This window comes from Vicugna pacos, chromosome 27 (genome assembly GCF_048564905.1).
Source record: "Vicugna pacos chromosome 27, VicPac4, whole genome shotgun sequence".
In the NCBI taxonomy this organism is placed as follows: domain Eukaryota; kingdom Metazoa; phylum Chordata; class Mammalia; order Artiodactyla; family Camelidae; genus Vicugna; species Vicugna pacos.
In genome coordinates this window covers 12838928-12865686 of record NC_133013.1, presented here as the reverse complement: position 1 = coordinate 12865686, position 26759 = coordinate 12838928, and the positions used below count along the sequence as shown (strand labels likewise).

The window sequence follows — 26759 nt, the reverse complement described above, 5'->3', positions numbered from 1 at the left end:
CACAGGGTTTCCAAGCCTCTGGTTCGTTTTAGAAATAAAATTAAGAGCCAATAAGTCATCATTGTGATGCAGTCTCAAAAATGCCTCCAACTTTTGTCTTATTCCTTTGTAGTCACTAGAGGGTAGGAGAGCATCACGTCTGTCCGCGGAGGGGAGCCCGGCTCTCCCTCTCCCGTGCTCGGAGTTTCTGTAACCATCCGAAGCAGTAAAGCTCCCCAGCACACTCTGGCCAAGCCTGACAAAGCAGTATTTTCTGGTTTATTGATTCTGCTGCTGCACTAAAACACTGGTAGGGTACATCAATAACCATCTTTAGTTAGGGAGCTCCGGCCTGTGGAAGAGCCCTGGCAGTTTGTGGAAGAACATAAAGGCTGGGAAGAAAAATTGTGAGCTTGGGGAATATTGGAGTCTAGGGAGGGCGGGAGAGGTTATGGAAGAAGGGCCAAAGGCATGAGGAGGGAGAGAAAAAATGTTGACGGCCGGGATGAAGATATCAAAAATATGAAGGGAACAGAGGGTCCTGGAGAGCAGTATTTATATCTGGACGGCGGAGTTGTGTCTTTTCCACCGAGCTGCCATCTGCTTTTTTTTCCCTCTCACTGTAGCTTCTAGAATTTTGACTTCAGTGCGCTGGGCTCAGAGACTTAATAAATGCCCAAACCTAGTATGTATGTTTAATGAAGCCAGACATGAATAGAGCTCCTTGAAAGCTACTCATGGTTGAACAGGAGAGATGCAATTTGTGCATTGGTGAAGAATTTCAAACGTTACCCTGACTTTTTGCTCCTTAGAGTTGGCAGTTTTGGAGAGGAAAGAGAGATTGCTTCTAATTTGGCTTATGAAAATGAAGTCACGTGGACGTTCTGTAGACGCAGCGATGAACCCTCTGTGAAAGTAGTTAAAATACCCTGATCAACCTATCTCGGTATTTTTAAACTCTAAGCTTCTTTTTTTTTTTTTAGGATTTCCATATTATATTTAAAAATGAGGTAACAGAAGTTTGACATAAAGAAGATTACTTAGCTATGAGGATCTAAACATTTTACTAGTCCTCAGTGATGGATTACCTAGGAAAGGTCCTTGCCCCTTTCACCTCAATCTTATTCTTGTAATAACTTAACTTTATTTAAATAATTGCTTCTTAAACCCATAAGTTTATAATTCTGCATCCTCCAAAGGGACTTAGAATGGCAGGGTCTTTGTGCACTGTCTTCTAAAGTGTCCCCTTGATTTTAATACTGACTTTGATTTTAAAATAGTAAATACGTAGAGGTTGCCCTTAAAAAATAGATTTAGGTTTCATCCAGAAGCCTCTGTTTCCTTTCTGATGAGCCTTTTGAAGAGAGAACTGAAAATTTGATTGAAAAGGGCCTGAATTCTGATAACTGATTCTTCTTGAGAAATTTACAATGCATCATCTCTTCTGTGAATAGATCTGTTTCCAAACCTCACTTCTCTCTTTCTAATGTGTGTAACAGTTACAGGAATAGAAAAACAAAAACAGTTACTTGTCTTACATCAAATTGGAGACTGGGATGAAAGCACGGTGATAAGAAATGGAATGGACAGATCGCTCTTGGTGTTCAGAAATCGGCACACACATACGCACACCCCCTCTGCACTTCCGTTTGGGCTGGGTTCTGACTGACCAGAGTGCCCTTTGAGTTACGGATTTTATTTATTTTAGATGAATTTGCACTGAGATGCAGAATCTGTTCTAACCCATTGTTGACCCACTGTTTCATGGCGTCATGTTTCCTCCAGGTAAGGTAGAAGACATCCCTGTACTGGTGCAGTATTTTTTTCTGTATGAAACTGGTTGACTGGTGATGCCCATTTGGCTTCATATTCATCTGTCTCTCTTCCTCCCTGTTCTTGAGGAGGCCGATCACTGCAGGGTACATCTTCTCCGTCCCCCGTCAGGTGGCCTCCAGCTGGCTGTGTCCAGTGAGAGGGACTGGTAGGGTACCATAGAGCAGGAAAAGGAGGAAGCTGAGGAATTCTCCCCTTTCCCTGTTTCCCATGGTGTCTCAGACGTCTGGGACCCTTTGCATCTTCCATTAGCCTGGCCTCCTGTGATCTCAGCTTCTACCAGCTTCTACCACCTGGCATTGGCTCTTTTTGTTGTCTCTCTAGCCCCAGGGTGGTTGAACTTGAGCCTGAGTGCAAGATCCAGCCCCGCGTCTGCTTTTGCAAGTAAAGGTTTATTGGAATGCATCACCTCTGGCTAACATGGCAGAGTGGAGTATTTGGGACAGAGACCTGAATTCTTACCATCTGGACCTTTACAGAAAAAGTTTGCTCTCCGCTGCGTCAGCCCAGGAGTGCTGGCCGCTGTCCACAGTCACTTACTTTCGTGATCTCTGTCTTCTCTGTCTGGAGTCTCAGCATGTCCATCCCTGTGAGACCAGTTCTCTGTTCTCAATACCTGGAAAGGCTCTCTTTTCCTGTTGGATGCCCCTACAAAATATAGGGCCTCCGCTCTTGCTTTAGGCTTTTCTGGTACTTCTTTTAGTGTCATGACTTTGTAAGAGTCATGAATTACATGGGAGGGTTCTACACGAATTGAGGTTTAGCCCTCCCTGTCTTCTTTCCCCTTTCCCACTTTCTCTTTTTGCCTTTGGCTCTGCCGGCCCCGTCTGTTTGCAGCTCTTAGTCATGCTCAGGTAGGACCATGAATCTATTAGAAATGTCAAACCTTGTGTGTGCTCCAGCCCAGAAGAACAGAGCCACTGCTTTCCAAAACCGTTCCTCAAATCTCTCTCTTCTCAATGACATTAGAATCAGTTTTGGCCAAACATCTCTCACTGAACACACTGGTATTGGCAGGAATACTGTCCTGGGAATTCGGAGATGAATAAGGCTTGGCCGTCCTAACTGATGGGTTCTTAGGAGAGATGAGTGTAGAGAGATGAGGGTATTCAGAGATTAGACCCTTATCTTGGCTTTGCAGGTAGGTGGGCAGGTTGAAGGCTGGGGGCAGAGAAAGCTTTCAGAGAAGGCTGACTGCAGTGAGTCTCACCAGATCGGAGGAGGCAGTGGACTGAGACCTGACATCTATAAAATAACACGGTGTATGGCAAGGGCACCAAACTGTTACCAGCTCCAAACGATTGGCTTTTCTAAGCAGACTGCTTGGCCCGGCAGCATCAGCATCACCTGGAAATTGTTGGAAATGCAAATGTGTGCCCCCTCTTGAATTGGAAACCCTGGAGTGGGGCCCGGCAGTCTTTTAGCCAGCCCTCCAGGTGACTCCAAAGCCCATGCATGTTTGGGAACCACTGGTGTGGACTGGGGTCTGATGTGGGATGCTGGGAACTGTAGGACACCAAGCCCGAGATGCCATGAGGGGCAGGTCTCGTAGGGCAGTTTGGCTGGGATTAAGGTGAGCAATGTGAGCAGGCACTCAGGCTTGGGGGCCAGCCCTGCCCTCACAGAAGCCCGAGAGTGAGCACCTCCTTAGATTCTTCACCCCGACTGCTTCCCTGAACTCACTCTAGTCCCAGTCCTGGATGGGGGTGCCCCTGACCTATTTTAAGTGAATGGGAGACATAGAAACATGGAACAGAGACGTGAAAGCCAGCAGGATGACACACGTCAATCAAGAACTAACCAGAGGATGAATATGATTGCATATAAGCCCAACATTTAATCTTGAGCTTCCTGGAAGTCAGGGCAAAAAGGAAAATCTTCTCAAATCATATGGCCTTCATGTTTTTCCTCCTGGATCTTAAACTCTGAGAGTCATTGAGACTTTATAGACTTTATCTATTTTTTTTTCATCTGATTTTTATTTTCAAGTGCAAGAAATTGAGCAGGGATATCCCCTCATCGTTAAAAAGTAATATAATTTTTTTATAGCTCATGTGTTTGTACATCCTCGGGTCTGTGGTAGAGTTTTCACCTACAAATATAAATCTCATCTTCCATGTCCATGCTCCTGTGGGAAGTTTAGAAGGCTTTCTTTGTGTCCTATGCAAAGATTTTTGTGTATTTCCAGGAGAATTTATGCCTGCAGGGTTCTCTTCAGATGATATAGGGAGCTGCCGGGTAGGAACTTTCTGGAAGCCTGTTGCATGAATGTGCGGACCTTCTCATGTCATGCTGTAAAAGCTGTTGACAATGAGCAGTAGCTTTACATGCTGCAAAAGCCTGAAAGGGCTGTTTCGGGGAAACCTTTTATAGACTAAATGTTCTCCCTTCGTTTTCCCAAGCATTGCCAACGTGACTGGGATCTTGTTTACTATCCATTTTGCTTATAAAGAGAGCTCTTTTCTTTTTTTGCACCCCATGCATTTGTCTCCACTGACTACCTACTTTTTCACAGCGACTCAGGAAAAATAATTGGAGTCAAAATAAGTTGCATTGGCAGCGTTGGAACACATATTTTTTTCAACTTCCATCACTGAGATGACCTAAAAAGTATCCGTACCACGTTTGGCACCAGTCGGTAGGCCTATTTATTAGAAAAATCTTGTGGAAGCCTTTTCTCAATGCCTTTCTTTTGAATTTAAAAATTTTTTGTACTGTTTCGTGTTTTGTTTACCCATGGGAGTGCTTTGAATCATTAGCCCATGGTATTTGTCAGTATAGTTGCTTCTGGACCGTGGCATCGCTGAATGTCATGTTGCTTTTGGTGACACAGGCTGTGGCCCCAGCTCCTGGACTCCGTGTCCTTCTTGCAGGATCTTTCTTTACTCCTGACCTGTCTGCCCCTCTTTCTGGCCCAGGACAGACAAGAGGCACTGGACTGACATGTCCATCATCCTGAGGTTTCCACCAAGAAATCAGGGTCCTGGAGTCCACATCACCAACCAGCACAGCATGTCACTTGGCCCAAATCCTCCAATAATGTATGTCGCCAAGCTGCAATCCGTTTTATAGGTCCCTGGATGGACAATCTGTTCACTGCTTTGAGAGCTTATTCCCAGATGAAACCCCCCCAAGATTTCTCCACCTGTTGGAAGGGAGCAGAAGTGTCTGTACTTCCCGTCTCTCTCCCTTTCTTTCCGGTGAAATTTTCATAACCCAGAAGTAACTTAATGTTTTGGAATCTGTTGCATGTTTTACAAAAGCCAGCATATTTCTAAGTGAAGAACCCCACCTTATCTTCACTGGTCGTAACTGACTTGTGTGTTTCAGAGGAAAGTCACCCTTTCTGTTTAGACGAATGGGTGTGGGTTTGGCAGGGTAAGGGCTGAGGAGAGAGCCTATGAATGAACCTTCATAGAAATAGTAAAAGGTTCTGATCCCCTGGGAGAAGGGAGAGAAATAACCAAACCCTGATGTACTGTATTTTATCCGTTATGTCTGCTGAGAAATGAGGGTCAGGACCCAGAAGCTTTGCTCTGTCTCCCAGTGTTTGTTGCAGTTCAGGGGGATGGGCTCCTCCTCTGATGGGTCATTTCCTTCTCTCCTTTCACATTCCAAGCTGCATTAAGATGACAAATTTCACTTATAGTCTCGGGCACAGACGCGAAAACCCAAGCTATTGAGCTAACAGAGTGAGTGCAGAGGAGTTGATTTATGGCCGGGAAAAAGGGAGTGTTCGAAGAGCACCAAAGATTTTGAGAGCCCGGCTCTGAGTCCCAGCTCACACAGGATGGTCCAGACGCCGCCCCCAACCACAGACAGAGCTCTAAAGCCTCATCCCGGGTCTCAAGGGTGGAAGAGAAATGTGCAAGTAATTAAGAACGTCTTTAAAGCTCATACAGGCATCGTAGACTACATCGCTTGCAGATGAAACTTTACTGGGACATAACCTAACGGTGGGCTTTGCAGAGATAATTTAAGGTGAAATAAGTGGAATAAAGGTCTTGTGTTCTTTTCTATCTGTGTGCTGTGCAATAAATACTTCTCTTTTCCTACCCTGCCTTTAGTAAGGAGGAAAAAAAAAAAACTTGGACAGCAAAGAGCAAGTCCGTCACATCAAACATGACTGCGTTAAATACTGAAATGTTCAAAGTCCGACTGAGATAGATAAAGGCTTTGATGGAAAGTGGATATTTCCCAGGGACATTACAAGCAATAATCCAGATGTTACAGCCTAATGCAACGAGTGTCCGTGGATAGATCAGGAGCTCCAGCCAAGCCGGGCCTGATGGAGGCCCTAGCCATGCTCTCCCATGCTGTTCCGCCATATGGAACCTATCTCTGGGCCCCCTTAATAACCAGCTTCGGATTCCATTTTCACAGAGCTCATAGAGCTAAGTGGGGCTGTTTTATGGACAAGTTAGATAGAAGCCTTTCCAAGATAAACATCCAATTTGAAATTAGGACATACCAAGCCACAAAATTATTTTAGAGCATATTTCATGGAAAGCACTGCCATTTTTCTCAGGCAATTGCCAGACTGTAGGATGCCCTTTGATCCTGGGTGGACTTGACTCCCTTCTTTAGAAAAAGGATTTTGAAAGAGTTGCAGTGTTTGGGGAGGAATATATCTGTCGGAACTTTGAAGCATGGCCATGGGACAGGTCATGCTTTAGCTTGTTGGTTGGCAAGTCAAACTTGAAGAAGAAAAAATAAAAAAGGAAATTGCAACAGGACCTATGAATCAAAATCTCATTTTCTTTTTGAAGATAGACGTTTTCAGCCCGTGTACTTAATAAGCTATAGAATGCGTTACATGTATCTGCATTTATGTGCACACATACAGATTGTAAACACATCTATGTATCTGTTTACATACTGTGATGGTGTGTGTTGTTTTTAGCAGATATAAAATTAGTTAACTTTATTTCATAAACCTTCATTATGGAATATGTTCTATCTACAACCCAACTGCAAGAAGTTAGAGAAAGAATTGTGCGTGTTCTCCAGAAGAGAGGGTTTTTCTTTTTCTTCCTTTTAAATTAATTCCTTTCCCATCTCCTATCCTTGCCCTGTCTCAGTGCCTCCAAACCCCTTTGTATGTGTGTGTGCATGTGCATGTATGTGCGGATTTCAATTTCAAGTGAAAAGTTAACACGGATATGAAATCGGGAGTATGGATTTCCTTAAATGGACTTCACTTAAGGGAGTCATAAAAGGATCAACGAAATGCTTGGCACCGTTAGTAAGAGTGATGGGGCATCGTGTGTTGGATGAGGTCAGCGGGCGTATAATTAATATGGCACTGACGTACCGTTTGTTGTGATAAATTGTGACTAACGGGTATCCCAGCACAAGGATGCCTCAGTGACCTCGAAGATGTACTGAGCAGGTGATAGGAATGAATATGCAGTGTTAGAACCTCATTGTTTTCCTGCAATGCTTGACATCTCCCGCGTGTCTTCCCTCAAATGAAGTTGTCCGTGTTCGGGCCATGTCACTTATCAAACGGAGACCATGAATGAACTCCACCAACTGGACGCAGCCTGTGGATCATGTTAGGATCCTCACTCCAACAAACTAACCATTAAAAGACACCAGTGGGACCTTCAGGGAAATGTGAATGCGTCCTGGGTGTTTGACAACCCTAAGATAATTGAGGTGACTTGTGTGGAGTTGTGGTCCTGGCATCTGGCATGCTGCTTATGTAAGAACAAAAAGGGATTTTGCTTTCAAAATTTCAACCAGGAGGAAAAAACATAGTGAAGGGATAGATGAAATAAGATTTGCCAAATGTCAAATCTGGTGAATAAGTGCGTGGAGGTTGAGTATATACTATTCTCTCTACCTCTGTGTATGTTTGAAAATTTCCATAATGAAAACTAAAAATAAATAAAGTCTGCTTGTCCTCTTTATAATTTAATAATAGGGGATATTTGCCCTTTCTCTGCATTCTGTTTAAGGTGTGTGTGAGTGAGTAATGTAACGTAGAAAAGGAAAAAAAAAATAAGGTAACAATGACTGGGTCCCAGGCACTGGGCCGTGGTCTTTATCCATCCTTCCCTTCTCCCCAGGTCTGCTAAGCTCATCTGGCTGGCTGGCCGATTACAGGCTCCCTCTGGAGCTGTGAATCTCACAGTGGTGTTAGGCTTTTTAGCTGTAGCCCAAGGAATAAAGGGAAGTGGAGACAGGCTCAAGTGTGAAGGATGAATTCAAAGCCATTATTTCTAAATGCCCAGAGGGGTTCTGTTTCCCTGCAGGGCTCTGCCGTGTTCTTATACCTCCGCCTCCCAGAATGCCCTTCTTCCCTTCCTACCATTAAAACAGCCGAAGGCCCAGCTGAAGGATTCCTACCAGAGAGCACATCTGGGTGGGAGGACAGCAGGCCGGCACCAAACCCGAGTTTCATTCGAATTCGTCCTTCGCGGTCCATTTCAAGCCCGGGGCTTGAGAAGGAAACCACAGAGCTGTGATTGCAGAACCAGCGAGGGCTAAGGACGCTTTCAGCAGGCAGGGAGTGTTACTTATAATCGCGTATTGAAAGCTGGAATTCCTCTGATCGCCAAAGTCGCACTCAAGAATTATCAGCAAGTTGACGTGTCCTCTTTGTGTTTCGCTTTAGTCCTCTCTGATACGCAACCTGCGGCTCTCAGAGACCTTGAGAAAGAACCAACTCTGGAACGGGATTATAAGTATAACTCTGTTGGAAGGGAGGAATGTTTCAGGAGGAAGTATGACAGAGATGTTTGTCCAGTTAAAACTGGGAGACCAGAGGTATAAAAGTAAGGTAAGTTCCATCAACCCTTTAAGGATAACAGTATCTGTAAGATTTTTAAAAAATGGAAAAAGAAAAGTTTTCCCACTCCAAATTTCGCCAGAACAGAATTTATTTTTAACCCTCCCAAAGGTATTAGAAGCATCTCAGAAAACAAAATAATTGTATAGATGCAGCCTACTGATAAGGGTATTTGATTGCTTAGTGTAATTTATTTTAATATAGTAACTAGAGCTACAGAAAACTCATCAAATAATAGACTCGAATGCGTGATTTATTTCCACGTTGGAAATAAGCAAGCTGTGTTTCATAGAATGCGGGAAAAGATTCCTGAATGTTTTCAGAATCCTCCAAAAATAAAATAGCATAATATGTTGTGTTTGGGTTAAAATATTGGAGATAACTAAAAATATTCTCAAAATTATATGCTCTTTGCTTTCTCTGACTTGTTAGTACTAACACCAAAAATAGTCACCTATTGCTGCTTTTTTAAATTTTTGCTGTGATTTTAAAAAAAGCTAAAGTATTAAAAGTGATTTGTTTACAAAAGTAATGGCATTTTTAGCTGTCTTTAAAAATCGGTCGTCTTATTCTGCTGATCCAAATTCCATTTAATTTTTAATCTTAGTAATTTGGTGTGTTTTTTATTTCAAAAACTGTAGTCTCCACACCATGGTAATTAATTAGCTTTACATAACTGTCAGACAGGAATATTTCTTATGTTTTATGGATCGAGGGAACTAGGGTACTTGGAAGTTAAGTCACTTGCCAAAAGCCACATAGAAAACAAAAAAAAAAAAACCAGAAACAAAAAAACAACAGTGGGAGATTTTGAAAAGAAGCCTGAGGTTATCTACAGTTTGGGCTTTTCCAGTATAGAGGCCATAGCTGATGCAGACGAGTTGGAAAATGAATTGGGGCAAAAGGGTGTCTCTGCCACACAGGTTTCGCTGCAAAATCAAATGTTAAATGTCATTTACTCCAGCACAAGGAGTAGAGAATTGAAGCTCAGGTTGAAGAATCGTTTATTGTTAGAAATGTGAAAAATGGAAGGCTAGTTAAGGCAGAAATAAATAGATAGTTATGTTAACCAGGTAGTTCCAGACCATATCTCACAGGAGTGTATCCAGGATAACCACTGCTCTCCACTAAGATTCCGTTTGCCAGCCAGGGTCGGGCTAAGGACTAACGGGGAAATTTTCCATTACTGAGCACACTTAGCCCTTTAGACCAAGGAGAAGCATAGAATTAGTCCCATATCAGTTCTATTCCCCCTTGGGGAATGTGGTACTTAATTTGTGGTCTAATAGGATTTTTTTTTTGCCTAAATTCTGGATTCTGATATATTTAAGCCCAATGACGATGAAAAACAGTGTCAGTGATGTTGGGTGATGTTGGCTGCAGCTGAGGTGTGAGCTGCCCCTGTTTCCCACTCGGGGATGCTTGGCACCGGGATTTCCTAGCTGGCGCTGTGTGCTGAGAGCCTCATACCTAGTGGCCCGCAGTTTTGCTCATTTTTTAATTCAAAAGTTGAATCTCTATGTAAATGAAACGAAAATCAAAGTCCTGCCAACGCATTGAACACATACGCAGTTTGCAGTCCCTCTTGGAGGAGCACAGACACACGTGTGGCGTTTTCAAACCATGCTTGTTCATTTTGAGCTTTGGCTGCAGTGGACTTTCCTAGTCTTCCTCTCACTCTAGTGACTGGAGTCAGTAAACTCGGATTTAAAACTAGGCAGCAACGTTCAAGTTACGGATTTCTTGTGCAGTGCATTTAACAGATGTTAATGAAGACCCCAAACTTAATATGTATCGTTCTTAAGCCAGCACTGGACGGGTGTGCCAATAAAAATGTCACTTGCGTTTGATTAGCCAGTTATAGTATCTTCTATAAGAGAGGACAACTGCCAGGTGTCTCTTGTGGTACATTGTGTATCTATCTATCTATCTATCTAGCTATATATATACACACACACACACACAGTTTATATATAAGAAAACATGTCAATAATCATTATTATAAAGGTGTTATATTTTATATGTATAAGAAACCATATGGGGTAACTGTTTTCTCTAATGTGGTGGATAAATGGGTGAATCTGGGGGTCAGCTTAAAGAGTATGATGTTTTACCAATTCCTGTAACCTCGACGTCCCTGTCGTTCCAAAAAGAAAACTTGAACTTGGTAAGAGAGAGGCCTGCCGTTATGGTCTCCTGCGGTTTAGAAATGAAATGAATGTGTAGCTGCTGTAGCCGTGAATGCCATTTTAAGACAATAAATATTATAACTGCATGTTTTCTAGACACTGTGTAAGAGTGCAAATCCGCAGTGGCGGGAACAGTTTGACTTTCACTACTTCTCTGACAGGATGGGCATTTTGGACATTGAAGTGTGGGGAAAGGACAGCAAAAAACACGAGGAGCGTCTGGGCACGTGAGTCGGCTCTGCTTTCTACCCGGGGGGAGACGCGTGTGGCGCTGACGTCCACATGGGGCTGGGCTCGGGGACTCTGTCTGTCTGTCTGGGCTCCCGAGGAGCCAGAACTTAGCTGGACCCTAACTTGGTGGGGGGAGTGGGGGGAGTGGATGCTTCTTTTATTTAATTGGCAAATGTGTTTTAGTGTTGATTAAAACGGAGGCAGAGTTGTATGTGTCAGGAATTCTCTAAAGCAAGATAAGGTGCCATCTCAGACTCTCTGGGAAATGTTTGTGTAATTCCCAGTGTTCCCTGTAATTTCGGTTTTGCTACTTAGTGAAATACCATGTCATTTAGTAACTTTGCGAAGCTAGGTGTCCCACATTGGAGGGAGACTTTTCAGTGTCCTTTGGTGAACTTTGTGGCAAACCATAATGAAATCATTTGAGGCCAGATCTGTTTCTTTTATTTCTTCACTCTGGCCCCTCCCAGCTTAACTGAGGGGCTCACCCATATGTAACAAAAGATACAGTAAGTACTACAGCTTCCTTCTAGAACTGTAGTAAGAATGTAGTCAAATAATCGTGCCTGAACCGTGGCCAGCCCCAGTGAGCACGAGGAGATGCTGGTGGAAGCGCACTTCACCTCTGATCTTACTAACACCCCTGTGAGTTGGTGGAATTACTCTCATTTTGTAGATGAAGTGGAATGCAAGAGGTTTACAAACACCTTGGCTGTAGACTCCAGAGCAGCGGGTGCAAGGGTTGGGATTCTGTGTTTTCAAATTCTTTCCACCAAACCACTGCCATTTATTCATCCCACATACACACCTCTTGTCCACCAATCTTCAACTTAGAACATAGTGTCTAAAGGGCTCTCAACAGCTGTGTGTGGTCCTTCCCAAACCAAGTTCTCTGGAACCCGGGTTCAGGGAGATGCCTGGGGGTCACCCCTTAGAGAAGGGGGGCTTCTCCGAAAACCAAAGCATCTCCCCTCTTACCTGTGCTCTAAGTTGCCGCTCCACTTGAGGGGAGAGTTTTATTGCTGAAAATGAAAGATTGAGAACCACTCATCCAGTATAATGCCTTCATTTTATAGAGGAGAAAGTACAGAGGCCCAAAGAAGGGAAATGTTTTTCCATCAGCAAGGAATTTAGAGATAGCCCTCGGGATGAGACCCAGCTCAGCCCATACCCCTTGCAGGGCTTCTTCTGTGTAAAAATACTTAGCAGGGGCTGGTCCACAGCACATCAGCTCTTCTGATGCCGTCACCCCGTCCCACCCCAGTAACTTGTCCGGAGGTGGGCGGGTGGGAGTCGGCAACCTTGGACCATTCCTCCAGTGCTGCTCAGCAGGGGTGCCACGTCCCATGGGACTGCCTGGCATGTACCAGGGGATTTAGGAAGCCTGGCTCTCACCCACCTGGTGGCAGTGACGTTCCCCAGTTCTCACGTGGAAGACACACCTGCACATACACACACAGCTCATCTGCATGTGCCCAGACACTCCCAGGAGAGCAGCACTGCCCGGGGCCGAGGCCTGGGCGCTTCCACCTCCCCATGTTGTAGCCCTGGCTGCATTCTCTGCACAGCCCTTTGTCCCCCATGTCTGGGCTGCAGGTAGCAGCCATCACTTCCTTGTACATCTCCTGGGCCAGGTTTGTGCTTTTGAATAGCGAACTCAGCCATGTCACTCTCCCCAGGCCACGAGGGAGGTCTTCCTGGGGTCAAGCATTTCACAGGTTTTGCCTGTCAAATCACTCACTAGTCTCTCCCTTCTCTACCCACGCGGGGTAACAGACATGTCAGACTTTTCTCAGCGTCTCCCACACTTGTCACACCTGCTGTAGAAGAATCCGAAAGTCTGTGCTAGCCTGTGGAGTGAGGATAAGTTATGTAAAAGCACAGCCGCAGGGAACTCCGTGTCCCCAGGCGTTATCTGAACGGTGGGAATCAGGGCCTCCTGTGACGAATGGTGTTATTCTCGTGGGTGCAAAGAAGAATGGCCTTTCATTTCGCCTGTCATTGTGCTGTCATGTTTCTTTCACATAATAGGAAATGCTTTTCCAAATGAGTGTTAACGTTTCTTTACAGACACAGAAGATAATTTAAGTGTCCCTTTATGCCATGTTTTGTCATTTGGGTCCTCATTTATTATTTTAGCTCTTTCCTGTTTGTAACTTAGACATATCCCTGCCCCAGTGGCCATTCTGTCCTTCCTCTTTATGGATTTTAAAGACTTTTTTTTTTTTTTTGGTATCCTTTTCCTTTTTCCTCTCCTGAGGTACAAAAGATAAGAAAGGTATCTCTTGGGAGCCGGCTACCCAGTGTTACCCTGAGCGAACTTCCAGGTGGGGTGAGACCTACCCTGCATTACATACTGCTTGTCAGAGCTGAAGGGGAGATTGTGCTGGACCATGCCCGTCACCGACCTGTTACTGGCTAGGTGATGGTTCAGATGTGGCCCCCAGCCTGGCGTCCAGCATCCTCCTCGCTCTCCTGACTCAAGGGGAGCTTTCCAAAATCCCTTGTGTCATGGTGCACCTGCAGGCTTCCACTGAGCCACAGGTCACTCCTGAGGAGGTCGGGGCTGGTGAGAATCAAGTGCTGGGGCAGATCCAGCCCCCCCGAAACCATGGTGCCTGCTAACTCTAGTGGCTATTCACGGGCCAAAAAAACCCAGACAGTCTCTGATCCTGGAGTCCATCAATGGTCCAGAGACAGTGAAGTTTTAGGAAGAGTAAGGAATCAAGCTACATAGACCCTTGCCCAGCTTGAACAAAATGGCAAGAGTGGAGCTCCAGATCCATCCCCTTGTCAACCCATGCCCTTTCGAAATAATCGTCTCATTTTCTTAAAGTGTATTTTACGTGCCACAGTGATGCTGGAGACTAATTCATTATAGAAAATCCGAAGGCTTAATTTAGTTTGGAAAAGTTCAGAGTGAGAGTGCACAAGCTCGTTTTTAACTGGGTTGCCTGAGAGCGAGTCCTTGGGCCCACGTGGTGCCTTAGAAAGTGGCTGTGACACGCGGCCAGTTTATGAGTGGCTCTGCGGCGGGGGAGAATCAGGGCAGAAGTATTTCCTCGGACAGACTGCACCCCGTGCCGTGGATCTGCTTTTACAGCCAGGCTTGACACACTCCCCACTTTCTTTCCGCCCACCTCCTTCCTTAGCCTCTGAGATTTACAGCTTTTTAAAACTATGGCACTCTTTTCTGCCCCTTGCATTTAAGTTAAAAGCTGACCAGTCTGTAATATAAAACATGGAATTATGGTAATGAATAAGAGGTTAAAAGCTATCGTGGCAAGTAAAACTTGAGCAGGTTTGGCTGACTGATACGGTAAAATTATGTGTCGAATTAAAACATGAAAATGCGGTGGGATTAATGGAGAAAGACAAGAACAGGAGGTCAGAAGCAACGCTAAATCAGCACATTAACTGCCTGGTGGCCAGAAGGGATGGCTTAAATGTATGCAGAGAAAAAAATAAAACACTTGCAGGAAAAAAAAAATAATTTAGTTCTTGTTTTCTCCAGATGAATAGAATCACAGACTTTTATCTGGGAGGCACGTAGCAAATATATGTATTTCCCTTTCTTGTTTTATATCGGGGATTAAATAGAGACGACAGAATATTTAGTTGGTTAACAAAAAACACTGATTTATCATTTGGATCTTTTTGACCTTGAGTTTTATTTTGCCACTGAGATTCATTTGTTTGTTCGTTCATTTTATTCAACAAATATTGAGCATGTCATGTATCAGGCAGCCTGCAAAGCACTGAGGGTTCAGTGGAAAATGATAACAGATGTGGGTCCTGTCCTCAGGCACTGGCAGCTTTTCAGCTCCTACGAGGAAGCAGGCGGCATCTTGGGAGCCGAAGGGGCGGCTTCCTGGGAGAACAGGGTCTAAGCGGAGACCTGTAGCGTGGGTGGTAGTGAGCCTGACAAGGGGATTGAAGGGAGGACTTCCCAGGAGGATGGGACCACGTGGGCAAAGGCCTGGAGAGGAGGGCGAATGCATTCTGAGAAACTTGGAAGGTCTGAGAAGGGTGGATGATGTCACTTGATGGGACCAGAGAGGAAAGCAAGAGTGAGGTCACAAAGCCGTTAGAGTCCACCTCCTGCAGATGGACAGCAGTGGCTCCTGTCTAGACACACACACATCCGTGCCCTGCTGTTCTATTTTCATAATGTGAAGCTTGTGATTATAGTGGACTGAACAGTCTAAGATCTGACTTCGGAGTGAGAATTTCCTGGTCGCCCTAGGACCAGCGTGTAGCACCTTCTGAATGATGGTCCAAACGCGGTCACTCCCCTTGTGGATGAAGTCACACACGATGCCGTGGGGACAGACCTAACTTACTCATGCTCATTAATCACATTTTTTATGTAGAGGCTCTGAGCATCTGTTTTCCACATTGTTTCCCTCAAATAGAATAGTTTTCTAAGTTTTGTCAGTTTACCAGTTTTTGTTAACAAACACATCTTCTTGATTATGCTGGCCCGAGTTTCCTGGGCTATGGTGAGTTAAAAGTTACTTTTTAAAAATTATTCTTAGGTCATTATCTCTGATACCTTTATTACCGTGACAGTACAACTGTCAGCCACCAACCTTGTAACATTTTAAACTTCTTCCATTGTTGTAATTCACCACAGCTGAACTATGGGTATTTCTCTAGGTCAGGGGTGAGCAAAACTAGGGCCTATGGGCCAAATCCAGATGGCTGCTTGTTTTTGAATAAAGTTTTATTGGAAGACAGCCGTGTTCGTGTACATTGTCTGTTACGCCTTTCATGCTACAGGGGAGGCTTGAGTAGTTGCAACAGAGACCATATGGTCTGGTCCCCAAAGTAAACATATTTCCTCTCTAGCCTTTCATAGAAAAAAAAGCATCTAAGTGCCTATCATCTATTAATGTTGGTGTGAATTTTTTTTTTAACGTTGGTGTGATTTTTAACGATAATTGATGAATTCCTTATGAAAGCCTTTTAAGCCACATATCCAAAAAGTGAGTTTTATTTCTCAAAGAACATTTGCATCCACTGCAGTGAGCTGAGTTTTCGTAAGCACTCATAACCGGGTTACTGTTTGAATAAAGTTTGGGAAGCACTTTAGGGGACACAAAATGAAAGAGGAAAAGAGTATGTAACAACACTTGTAAAATTCTGGAATTGAAGAGGGAGCAAGGAGTGTTTCTAGGAATGAGAAAGAAGGGAGGAGGAGGTGGTGTTTTGATTTGCCCGGGAAGCGGGGCTGGATCTGGTCTCCTAGGTCTTCTCAGGGGCCGATCTTGCTCTGCACCCGTGGTGGGTAGCTGAGCAGACACCAGAAAGCCTTGGGAAAGGACACCAGATTCAGTAGCGGCCAGAAAGAATTAAGAGACAAATTATTTGTTATTTTCTCAGGGTAGAATCTGGTGCATTGCAGAAAATGGAAAAAGCAGCCCAGATTCTCCTTTCAGGATTTTTATATTAAACGTGTCTTTGGTGAATGTGTTTCAGAATGTTTACATCTTAAAGATTTTAGGTTTTAGAATATTAATCTTTCCTTGAGCCTGAAGAAAGCCATTTTGTTTACATACTTCAGAAGGTTCAGTGAGTTTTGTGGTAAAAGGATCTGAAATTCAGGAAGAAAAGTCCTTTAATTTTTTTTTTTCCTTCTACTGCGTTTGCTGATCAGACAGTAAGGAGTTCCTGGCCGAGGGTTAATATACATGGTGCTTCAGCCTCTGGCTCATCTCCAGAACCTCCTGCTTGTCCTTCGGATGGGAGGACAGGCAGAAGCAATGTGGACTGAGGTTGAAACAGAATAAAATGGGAGGCCTGGAGGAAAGGGTTTTGTATGAAATTCATTCCTTCTTTCCTCCTTCCTTCCAGAATGTGAAAATAAATGGGGAAGCCAGGTGGAAAGAAGAGATGGAGAGAGCAGTTCAGTTATAGAATGTTTATGGAAAATCGTCTTTTGGGGGGAGCTGGTGTGAACTGTAGGGAGAGGGTAGCTTTAAATTTATTCTGAAGACTAAAGACATCAACTTCTTAAGAGTCAATTAATTCCTTGGATGGGTCAGGAACCCTAAGAGACTGGGTTGTAACCCATGGGCGGAAGGATCTTGGCTGAATTTTGATTGACCTGGTGCTAATGTATTGATTTGATTTGCTCTTTCAAGTCACTAAGGAAAGTAAAAGTAAGTCTTTGGCTGAATTCATTCATTAACTGAGAATGTAGAAGCCATTATGTTTGTCCTGAAATCTGGTATTTATGGGGCTCTTTTATCTAAAATTGGCAAGGCGGTTTTTCATGCAGGTGTTCTGTCTTCATTATCGAAATAATCTTTTAAAAATGAGATGGGTACGTGAGTTTCACAGTAGACAGAAATGCCTTCAGAAGTGCTGAAAATGTGCAAATTTCTGAGAAGAAACCCACTATTTACTTTGCATTTCATGCGGTGCGTGATTCACCTTTGGTTTAAAATCATAAACAGCCCTATCCAAGTACACTGTGCCTTTGAACAGTCACTAGGAGAGTCTGCAGAGTTAGTGCAAATATGCTAAATATTGTTCACAGTCTTTTTCGATGACTTTTTGGAATTAATGTCAGGTCCGTTATGAATTATCCAAGAAAAAAATTTTGATTGCCTAATTATATATCGTTTTTGACTCCCGAACATAATTTGCTCTCAGAGATCCTGTCTCTAAATGACTTTTCCTCATTCACAAAACAAAACCACCACCGCCACAAAAAGGGTAAACTTCAAAGGACCAGAAAGACATTGTTAACGATATTAAAGTGAATGTGCCACACATAGGCCATTGCTACTTTGGACTAATGAATGTGACCACCAGAGAAAAGTCTTACAAATTTGGATCATTCATCTTCCCATAAGAAAGAGCTTTATTAGATAAATGAGACTGAATATAACAGTGTGAAATAATGCTTAGCAAAATATTCCTAACCATATATACAGTTGTTATACCTGTTCAGAATTTGCAGGTACTTAGTTTTGTAGAAATGGCGTAGTTAAAGAACTTGACGTCTCTTTCTTTCCAGGGAAAGTTAATTCCCCACTTACATATTTGCCTTTGAAATAAAAATATTTCCCAAGTTATTTTTTTCACAGTGGTAAACTTTAACTTTGAAATATCCCTTATTGCTACAGAAAAAGATTATTTTGATTCAAGTCAAAGAGGGTTATTTAAAATATATATATTTATTATATATATTTAATGTGTCTCCAGCAGAAATACTTGGTGAATTTATTACAAGCCAAAGCTCTACCCACTCTTCTCATAACTGAAATCACTTTTGATAATTAGGAAATAAATACCCACCTATATTTAATTTTATAGGTACAGATCACCATTAAGATATTTATTCTGTAGTAAAAACTTGTATAGACTTTTAATATTATTGATATTTTCCTCTTTAATTGGGAAGGGATTGCCAGCTTTCTTTCAGATTTATTAGACTAGAACTTACTGGTATCCATGTGACTCATTGCTTTATATATTAGACAAGTTTGCGTGTTTCTTATTATCTGCAAAGTTAGAGTCTGTGGATGGTTAAAGTTAAGAATCCATCCTTGTTGCACACGAGAGGCAGTGCTTCCATTTTCTGGTGAAGTCTTGACTATTCCTCGTGCTCAATAATTATAGACGGTTAATGAGAATTAACAGCACACCCATGGCATCTAGGAACCCCCACTGCCCACCCCACCTCCCTCCACTCAGCCCTGTCTGCTTCACCCACCTGCACATAAACAAACCAAGTGTGGTCCAGACAAGCCCAGAGGTTTCCGTGTTGAAGCCAATAAATGGCCTAGCACCTCAGCCCCCTCTTTTTGCTCTTTGCTTCTGTACTTAAACATGTTGGAGGTTTTCAGTATCGCCAGAACGTTGACTGTTAAGAGGCGGAAAACACGCAATTCGTAGCAGATGGGTACGGCCTTTTCTGGCAGTGCCGCCGAAATGGGATCCATCAGCGGCACTGCATGCTCCATTTGTCCAGCAGAAATCCACCTGGGGAAGCCCTGTGGCACTGTGCCTGTTAGGAAAACACCTAAACACGTTTCTTTAAATAAAAACTCGCCATTGCCGTTAATCTAGAAGAGAACGGCTTCTCCATTAACCCTCTCCCGCTTCCGTTCCTCCTGTCTTTTCTGCTTTTTTTTTGAGCCAGTGTCTCTTATTCTCTTTGCTGGTAAAAGATGCAGCACAGAGAAGCCGTCTAGAGCCCTGGTCCGTAATGTTGAAACTCTGAAACTTTTCTTCCTGCTTCTTGATCTGTTTGTCTTTCTGCCGACCTGATTTGGCAATGATCTGATTCTTCGCTGTTCATTCACCGTTTTCTCCAGGCTGCCTTGTCTTTGAATTTCTTGACCTCTTCCTCCTCCTTAACTGTCGAGTGTCTTAGCCTGGGAGTGGGTGTTACCAGCCCGGGGCACCTGCTCAACCAGCCTGTGCCCAGACAGAGGGAGGTGTCGGGGAGGGTGATGTGGAAATCCGGGAGGTCCCGTGGCAGCCACCGGTTAATCAGTTTCTTTCTCTGATTCCTGCAACTTTTTCCAGGTGTAAAGTGGATATGGCAGCACTCCCACTCAAGCAAGCCAACTGCTTGGAGCTGCCGCTGGAGAGCTGCCCGGGGACTCTCCTGATGTTGATCACCCTTACGCCCTGTTCGGGGGTCTCGGTCTCAGACCTGTGTGTGTGCCCCTTGGCAGACCCCAGCGAGAGGAAGCAGATTGCCCAGCGATTTGTGAGTGCTTCACCTTTCTCTGCCCCCCTTGCCACCCCCACTCCGACCCCCACTTTTCAGATGAAGCAAAGTCTATGCATTGAAAAACTGCGGAAAAAAAAAAGATCTTTGTCCAAAGTTTAATAGTATGTCTCATAAAACAAGACATCAGACCTAGAGGTTAATGCATTAGCGAGAAGGTGAAAACGGATTCGAGTTGGCCTCCCCATTTTAACAGCCAAAAAAGTGATGTTTTTATTTTTATTTACCTTTTCCTTTTTTTGAGCGTTCAGGATCTCTTTGGAGAAAATTAAAATCCTTAAGGGGGCAGACAGTCGTGTAGCACATCTGCATATGTAAATTGGAAATTTACCAGAATTTCACAAAAGTCACTTTCTTTTCAAACCAAGTATGACTATTTGCAGTGTTGTAGATACTTTTGCTAGAATCTGTTAAAATCAAGTGAGAAGGCGGAGGCAAAGCCAAGTCAAGACAGGCATGAAAGACCTGTTCTGTGCTACCCTGGAGAAAAGCAGTTTGTGATTTTTGCCTAAGTAGCTGCAATGTGCTTAAAAGTCCACTCAGCATTTTTAAGTCAAACGGCTTTGTCCTCGTCATTGTTTTTTGTACTCTGGCTTTCTAGGTGTCTTTATTTGCATTCTGCTTTTATTCCGTCTTCTTTGTAAATCAATACGTTTATTTTATTGCCACACACAGGAAAGGCATGTTTTAGGACAGTGGCATGAAAATGAAGCAAAGATGAATCTCTATTTAATGGGAATATTATTCTCAGCATAAACTTTAATGCCTCCAGAATCCTCCACTGATGCAGGTGTATTGATTAATTGAATAATCCTTTATCTTCCAGAGTACAAAGCTTAGCCACGCATCTTATTGTCAACACAGATTCCGCATGCAAGGTTGACGTACTTTAAAGAAGTTTTGACAAAATCCTTTATCTTTTTTTAACTTAAAAAAATGTTTTATGAAGTGTAATCTGTTTATCATGTGTTAATTTCTGGTGTACAGCACTGTAATTCAGTTTTATATATGTATATATTTTTCATTATAGGCCATTATAAGGTATTGAATATAGTTCACTGTGCTATACAGTAGGACCTGGCTGTTTATCTATTTTGTATATAGTAGTTAGTATCTGCAGATTCCAAACTCCCAGTTTATCCCTCAGATCCACTTCTAAAATTCTCTTTGATGATTTTATTTAAGCAAATGAAAATAAAACGCTCCCCCAAACTTTCCCATGGATAAATTGCAGAATCTGCCAAATTCATGAGGAGGGTCGTGTATTTATAAGGTGACGTTAGGTAAGATCATGATGACAGCTTTGAATGATGCCTCAGGATCGGAGGAGTACAAATTGAAACGAGGTTTGAAAAGGCTATAATCAAAATAGAACTATCAAGTGTTTTATTTTTATTTTTTTCCGGCTAGCTAGCTGGCTGGCATGTCAGAGGGAAAGACTGCCTTACAAGGCACAAGTTCTAGACCCTGGATTTGTTTTTTAGGTTGTAGGAACAGAGAATCTTCAAAGGCATTTCACCTCTAAATTAGGAAAGTATTTTATTTCAGATGTTTTCACCTTAGCTTAAACACTAGGTTTTTTTTTTTTGTTTTGTTTTAGATTGAAAATACTATTTGAAGAAAGAGCTTTCCGAAGTTCTTAGGAGTGGTGCATATTACATTAGGAAAGCCTTAACGATTCGTAAGCTTTTGTTATTCCGTCCTGAAGTGCCTAAGTAGCAGGAATTTCACTATCCTTCCGTAAATCCCCGGGATCTGCTTATCACAGGTTCTTAGTTATCTAAGAATGACGGAAATGCTATATCCAGACATTTGAAAGCAGAGTCTTTCTTAGCAGATGTGTTTTGGAGGCCTGCGAACAGCATTTGTCTGCTCATCTCTTTCATGCACGATTGCTAAACGATGCCATGTACACAGAATAGTGCTATACGTGCTTAAGAATTATCAGTAGATATATTAAAGCTTTGGCTCATACAAACCAAAAATGAAAGTACATGTGATGACAGAGTGATGCTCGATGCTCAATCTCTTAATTTAATGAGCTGGCTAAAACGTGGACTGGAAAATTCGTTCTTTATCCATCCCTCCTCTCTTTCCAGCGGTAGTAAGTGTCTACAAAGGGTCCAAGTGTAGTCCTCTGGTATCCATAGAGTTTGCTTTAACTAGGTTAGAATAATGTTGCCTTTTCGGGTGATTTAATACGTTTCATTAAGAGAAAGAAGTGGTGGAAAAGAGACTGAGCGAGCTCTACACCCATTTTCCCGGTAGGATGTCTGTGCTATCACCAGGGGGCGATGTTAAAAGTCGATTGCCTTTGCTTTGTAATTCGTTTATTTTGAAACTGTAATTAATTCTCAGTCACTTTGAATCTGTTTGCTGCAAGTGCTTAAGTTTCCTGTTAACTTTGACAGTTCTCTTAGCATTGCATGGGAAAGGTGACATTAAATCTAGAATGTACTTCCTGTAGGACTTTGTGGCATTAAACAGTGTATCAGAAAGCTGGGTTCATTCATGATCTATCTGCTTTTCTCCCCTGCAGTGCTTACAGAACTCCCTCAAAGATCTGAGAGACGTCGGCATTTTACAAGTGAAGGTTTTAAAGGCGGTAGATCTCTTGGCAGCAGATTTCTCAGGTATAAATCATTTTCTGTTTTTATTCTTTTTTTTTTAACTTTTCTTTACTTCCTGGTTTGAAATGATCTTAGGGCAAAGCAGAATGTTTTACTAAGTAGAAGCATGTCTCCAGCATTCATAGTCTTTCAGACAGAGGAATAGAAGGAAAGACGGTGCAGACAGTAAGTTCTTCATATTTTTCACAAAAATTTTTTTTCCAAATAATTTTGCTATGATTAGATGATGTGCTAATCCATTTGGCTTCCAAAGAAATTTGTGGATTATTTGTGTCATTTCTTCTTTATCTGTTAAATCAGCTGTCTGAAGCAGCTTTTCTATAGAACCTCAAAAGATGGATTTGATGCCTCGCCTTCCCTCCCCTGCCGTGCTGTGTGCAGGCAGAGTTTCCTCCTTCCCCATGTCCCGTGCAGGGGTCCCAGATCTGTCTGCCACGTCTCTGTAGCATTAACCAAAGTCTTGGGCGTGGAACCACTTTGCAGGTGACCTTGCCTCATGCAGAATTTCTCTTGGTGCTTCACTACCTTGAATTTAGAGGCAGAGGCTAGAGCAGGTACGCGCTGGGCTGAATTATGCTCGACTGTGAGGACAGTAATCCAGACATTTCAGGGTCTGGTCAGAGGGCGACGTGCCACCCACGCTCTCATCGCCACCTTGCACCCTCGGGCGGACAATTTCAACACTTGTATGACAGGTGCGATTTACCAGCTGAAGAATATAAGGAAGACTCCGCAACACGGATTTGTCCATCTGCTGATGTGGAAGTGCATCTTTGTTGGTGCCGCCATCCCGTAATTTTCCAGTGTGGTCTGCTCCCTCCCTTCCTTGCACACAGATACAGTCACTGTATTTGTGTAACCTCTGAACTTCTGAGACTGAGTTTGAGGAAACTCAGACTCTGGAACAGAGAGTTTTAATTAGAAGCACTTTATATTACAAAAATGATGGGAAATATAAGCATAGTTTTAACAAAAAGGAGTTCTCACCCTCCCTCAAAAAATGGACCAGTAGAAATCATTACTCTTATTATGAAGCCCCCCCAGATAAGGTGATCTCATTTTTAAGGAAATGCCCAGTGTGAATATCCAAAATATGAGCTTTTTTGCCAATATGAATATATAAATTCTCAAGGATGTAGATGAAATACTTCAGTGATGACTTCTAATATTGTAGAATTTACTTGCATGTTTATAAAGTCTTTTACTGATTTAGTGATTTTCCTTTCTTTGAAAACTTAGTTTCCGAAAACATTTTTAATTCAGATGTTTCGCACATGCCTTTGATGTTAGTAATTTTGTCATCAATAAAGCACATTTCGTGCTATCTACCAGTTCTCCAGAGCAGATTATGTCTTACTTCCAGCTCAGTGTTATAGACACAGCACTTTTTGAATCCAGGATTGTCGATGTCTCAGCAAGTGCCATCTCAAGCCCCAAGAACTCATTTGTACCTTCAAGCAGTATTATCAAAAATTCTTTTTGTAGCTGTATCTTTTGTGATCACCAGGAACTAATTACAGTGCATTAAAAGTTTTTTTAAGGCACGTGTACAGCTATATCCATATGTGGAAATACTTTTTTTTAAACCCTTTTTTTTTTAACCCATCCTATCAGGTGACTTCCATGAAGCACCTCCAAAACCAGTCTTTATAGGGGTGGTTTGAAGCCAATCTGTTTTCTCCAAAGAGTGCTCTGGCTATTAAAATAAAATGAATAGGAGAGGAACCTAAAAAACGGGAGTCTTTTGTAAAGACCAGGCAAAACCTTCTCTCCTAATTTTGACCAATTAGATTAATTTGGCGGGAAAATGTCATTTTTTTCCATTTTCCTTCTATTGAAGATATTTCATAGATAGTTTTAGAGTGGATAATGGTGAGTACCAAAGGATTCCAGGAACAAAAAGCAGCGGTTAGAAATCAAATAATGCTGTGCGATTTGGCTAAATGCCCTGATGTTTTTCTGTCGCTGTCTTATTTGTGAGAAAATTATCACTGTTCTGAATTGAAGCAAAGATCCTTGTCATTAGCTCCACATGTCTTTAGACCACACTGATCTTTATTTTTAGAATCAAATTTCACAGTCTGTGTTCTTTATAGGTTGTCAGGTTCCTACAGTCTATTCCAAACCAAGGTACAGCTTTAGGGCAACAAAGTGGCCCTAATCCAGGGAGTTGTAAAGTAACTTCTCTATGTGAAAAAAGAAATGGATGCCGGTTGCCATGAAGTAGCAATCGAAATGTAATTAATACCTGCCAGATGTTGGCGATCATATCAGGTAGTGGCAACTCACATATTATTGCCTTATTGTTACCAATTCACTTGATACAGAGTGAAAAAAATGCCAGCTTCCCTGGCTCATGGATCAGAAGAGGTGCCCATCATTACCAGTGCTAGGAGTATAAGGAATTACATGCCTTTTCCAGTCAGCCTGACTTTATAAATGAGTGTTTCATTGCAGTTGCTCAGGGAGCAGAGTTATTCACCCCTGAAAATAAAAAAAAGAAATGCATTTACCCTGCATAACCAGGGGTGATCAACGATGGTCGTTGTAGACAGAGTGCAAAAGGGAACTTTCCAACCTTCTTACTTTTTTTTTTTCATTAGTGTTATGTTGTTGTTGATGTTTCAATTGTTTCTTAAAAACAATATCAAACAACCGTAGTAGCTGATGCTTCGAGTTTGTCTCTCCTGAGATTCAGGGACTCTGATCAGGCAGAAGTCCATGGGGGCCGGTCTTGGCCGTGGTCCGTATAGAGGTGGAGGTTGCAGTTCGCAGAGTTCAGGAACCTCTTGTCCTAGAGGAGGAATGAATGCTCACGGTGGCCCTGCTGTCAGTTGTTTGCCGATTTTGAAGTTATTTGTGTCTTTACAAGTAACAATTAGAAAACGAAAATTCCAGTCATCGTGCCCCTCTGATCAAAGTAGGAGGATGTTCCTCATAATTGGTTGTTGATATTATGATTATATGGTCATAAAAATAAGCTTTGGAGAAATTGAATCCTCATTGCTTTGCTAGTATTTTAGAACATTGGAGTGACATATATATGATATATAACAATATATATACACTAAGGTGAATTCCTTTTCTATTAAAATTTAAAAATTTTTTCTATTAAAAAATCAGTGTAGCTTCTCAAATGTATTATATTAATGACCTAAATCTACTACCAATATTAAGATATTTATAGAAGATAAGGGTTTCAGTGTTCTAATGTGTAAAAAAGATATTTATTGTTTTCCAGATGGATTCATTCTTTCATAAATATGCTATTTTATTATGTGATTGGACCTATTCAGTATTAATAGGTTTAAATTTATATACAGCTTAGCAGTTTTTGTGTGTTTGACACTTGTTTGTGTGTAAGTGAGAAGATGGTTTATTTTAAAGAATCAGAGGTAATGTAACTTCTCTTGCAGCCCACCCCCTCTGAAATTGGTGAAGGATATTTTAACATTCTCTACAACCGAGATGAGATGCGGAGAACCACACAGTTATTCTAATAGAAGAGCCTGTCAGATAGCTTTTATTAAAGCGTTTGTCTCACAAGCACCTTGTGCCCAACGTAACCTAAAATTTTTAAGTAATAGGTTACCCAGTCTGATGGCATTACTTCTGGAGTAAACGGGGCCATAGCCTTGACTCACAGCCCAGATGATAAATTATACTTTGAGGCTCAAGGTGAGCACAGATGTTTCTAATGTTTAATGAGACCAACATACTTCACTGAGCTCCCGCTCACAGTTTGAAGTTCTGTGTTCTCCGGGGGTGCTTTTTTTGTTTTGTTTTTAATATTGTGACTTTGGGGCACTTTTTGCCATGCAAAACCCACCCATAAAACACCACAATTTTCCAAATACACATGGGTTTTCTTGACTTCTTGGCAGTAAGGTTGTCACTTGGACCCTTTCTCTGTTTCCAATGTTCATAAGACAACTGTCAAATTAACAGAATCTCAGAATCAGAGCATCTTTATCAGAAGAATGGAAAAGACAATATGTTTTTAAACAAAATACATGGGTTATACTGAAGGAGTCTTATAAGTTAGCATGTGAGGGGCCGTAACAGTGCCTGATTCAGGAGAGCAAACATAACAATGACTTCAAGAGCCCCATGCTTCTTTTCAGGGAGCCCAGGATGGCTTCCTAACTGCTTTTTAAGTTTGTCTCAACTTAAGAAAAGTCAGCTTGGTCAACTTGTGGTCAGTCTAGTGATCCTCAAGAAATTCATTGAGCATCTACTGTGGATCAGGAAAGCCGTCCTGTAGGGAACGTAGGAACACTTGGTCCTTCGTCTACGGCAGCGGCCACTAGGGGGCAGTGTGTTTCATTGATGTGAGTGCGGACCTTGCT

General features: G+C 42.4%; 1 protein-coding gene across 4 annotated transcripts in view; it reads left to right on the top strand.

The window, feature by feature from the left end:
* The window catches only part of MCTP2 (multiple C2 and transmembrane domain containing 2), a 196693-nt gene that overhangs the window by 76617 nt on the left and 93317 nt on the right, over positions 1–26759 (top strand). For 3 of the 4 annotated variants that reach the window (XM_072950717.1, XM_072950715.1, XM_072950716.1), the window contains 4 exons: positions 8435–8599; positions 10894–11024; positions 19573–19759; positions 22320–22413. In XM_072950717.1, the coding sequence (XP_072806818.1) occupies positions 8435–8599; positions 10894–11024; positions 19573–19759; positions 22320–22413 (577 nt within the window). The remainder of the gene's footprint in view (positions 1–8434; positions 8600–10893; positions 11025–19572; positions 19760–22319; positions 22414–26759) is intronic. The other variant, XM_015234423.3, reaches the window with a different exon arrangement.